At 43.1% G+C, this 2,570-nt stretch overlaps 1 protein-coding gene across 1 annotated transcript in view; it reads right to left on the reverse strand.

The window, feature by feature from the left end:
- GBAS (glioblastoma amplified sequence) overlaps positions 1–2,570 on the reverse strand; it is a 26,515-nt gene that overhangs the window by 16,251 nt on the left and 7,694 nt on the right. The window contains exon 6 of the mRNA XM_011938650.1: positions 2,309–2,340. Within this exon, the coding sequence (XP_011794040.1) occupies positions 2,309–2,340 (32 nt within the window). The remainder of the gene's footprint in view (positions 1–2,308; positions 2,341–2,570) is intronic.

Here is a 2,570-nt window from a genome sequence, read left to right on the forward strand (position 1 = left end):
TTGGCCTCCCAAAGTGCTAGGATTACAGGTGTGAGCCACCACACTCAGCCACTGTCTTTTCAAGTTCTTTACCCATTTTTAATTGGGTTATCTATATTCTTATTGAGTTGTAAGAATTCTTTATATATTCTGAATTTAATTTGCTTATCAGATATATGATTTGCGAATATTTTATTCCAGTATATGACTTGTCTTTTTTTTTTTTGAGATGGAGTCTTGGTCTGTCACCCAGGCTGGAGTACAGTGGCGCGATCTCGGCTCACTGCAAGCTCTGCCTCCTGGGTTTACACCATTTTCCCGCCTCAGCCTCTCACGTAACTGGATTACAGGCACCCACCACCACGCCCAGCTTATTTTTTAGTAGAGATGGGGTTTCACTGTGTTAGCCAGGATGGTCTTGATCTCCTGACCTTGTGATCCGCCTGCCTTGGCCTCCCAAAGTGCTGGGATTACAGGTGTGAGCCACCATGCCTGGCCTGTGTTTTTAATTAAAAAAATTTTTTTTGTATCACTGAGAGTAAGGCATTTTTTGTTTTGTGCTGTTTTGAGACAGTCTTGCTGTCACCCAGGCTATAGTGCAATGGGGTGATCTCGGCTCACTACCTGTGTCTCCCAGGTTCAAGTGATTCTCCTGCCTCAGCCTCCTGAGTAGCTGGAACTACAGGTGCACACCACCATACCTGGCTAATTTTTGTATTTTTAGTAGAGACAGGGTTTCACCAAGTTGGTCAGGCTGGTCTCAACCTCCTGACCTCAAGTGATCTTTCCACCTTGGCCTCCCAAACTGCTGGGATTACAGGTGTAAGCCACCATCCCTGCTCTAATTTTTTATTTTTTTTGAGACAGAGTCTTATTCTCTCCCTGCTGGAAAGTACTAGCACAATTATGGCTCACTGCAGCCTTGACCTTTCAGGCTCAGGTGATCCTTCCACCTCAGCCTCCTGAGGAGCTGGGACTACAAGTGTGCGCCATCATGCCTGGTTACTTTTTGTATTTTTTTTGTAGAGTCAGGGTTTCGTCATGTTGTCCAGGCTGGTCTCCAAGTCTCAAACATCTGGGCTGAAGCAATCCTCCTCCCTCAGTCTCCCCAAAGTGCTGGATTTACAGGCATGAGCCATCATGCCCAGCCTTTTTAGTTTTATGTTTTTGAAAAAGAGTCTCACTCTGTCACCTAGGCTGGAACACAGTAGTGCGATCTTAGTTCACTGCAACCCTGCCTCCTGGGTTCAAGCAATTCTCCTGCCTCAGCCTCCCAAGTAGCTGGGATTACAGGAGTGCACCGCCACGCTCGGCTAATTTTTGTATTTTTAGTAGAGATGGGGTTTTGCAATGCTGGTGAGGCTGGTCTCAAACTACTAACTTCAGGTGATCTGCCCACCTCAGCCTCCCAATGTGCTGACATTACCGGTGTGAGCCAACATGCCCAGATTATTTTTTTTTTGAGACAGGGTCTCACTCTGTTGTCCAGGTTGGAGTGCAGTGGTGCAATCTTGGCTCACTGCAAACTCCATCTTCTGGGCTTAAGCAATTCTCCCACTCAGCCTCCCAAATAGCTGGGACCTCAGGCATGTGGCATCACACCTGGCTAGTTTAATTAATTTATTTATTTTGGTAGAGGCGGTGGGGTCTTGCTATGTTGCCCAGGATTGTCTTGAACTCCTGGACTCAAGTGATTCTCCTGCCTTGGCTTCCCAAAGTGCTGGGATTACAGGCATGAGCCACATTGCACCTGACTAGTCTTTTGCATTTCTAAAGCCTGCTGGGACTTTGATAGGGATTCTGTTGAATCTACAGATCGACTTGTGGAAAAATTGCTATTTTTCTACTCAAACTAGCAAGGAAAAAAAAGAAACTATTACTGATGTGGTATGTATTTGTGACAAAAGTAATGTTTCAGAAAAGATGATATCCAGTAAGTATGTAAACTAACTTTATGCAATATTGGTTTTGCTTTTAAAAAAAGGTGCTTACCTTTTAGAAATATATACAGTACTGAAATATTTACGAATGAAGCAGAATGCTGTCTGGGATTTAATTCCAAATAATCTGGGTTGAAGAAGTTAGGCCTAAACGAGATTGGCCATGTGTTAACTACTGAAGCTAAGCAATGGATGTGGAAGGGGAGCCCCCCATTATTCTCTCTTGTTTTGTATGTTTGAAAAATATCATAATAAAAACATTCAACAAAACATTAGTGTAGTGTCAAGTCATGGTATCATCCTCAGATTTTTTTCCCTAGAATTAACACTATGGCCTAAACTAATCTATTCACAAGACTTAAAAAGTGACCATTCAGTAATATACTCACCAGTAATTGCCCCATTCAATCATGGTTCCTGGCTGAAAACAGATTTAGATTTGGTTTGTTAGTTCTTCTGTGAAAAAAAAATACAGAAATAGCAAACCGCAGTAGAAAAAACATTAAGTGACAAAACTAACTTCAAAAACTCTTTTTTTTTTTTTTTTGAGACAGAATCTTGCTCTGTTGCCCAGGCTGGAGTGCAGTGACTCAGTCTCAGCTCCTGCAACCTCCACCTCCTAGGTTCAAGCAATTCTCCTGTCTCAGCCTC

Source organism: Colobus angolensis, unplaced genomic scaffold (genome assembly GCF_000951035.1).
Source record: "Colobus angolensis palliatus isolate OR3802 unplaced genomic scaffold, Cang.pa_1.0 Scaffold175, whole genome shotgun sequence".
In the NCBI taxonomy this organism is placed as follows: Eukaryota; Metazoa; Chordata; class Mammalia; order Primates; family Cercopithecidae; genus Colobus; species Colobus angolensis.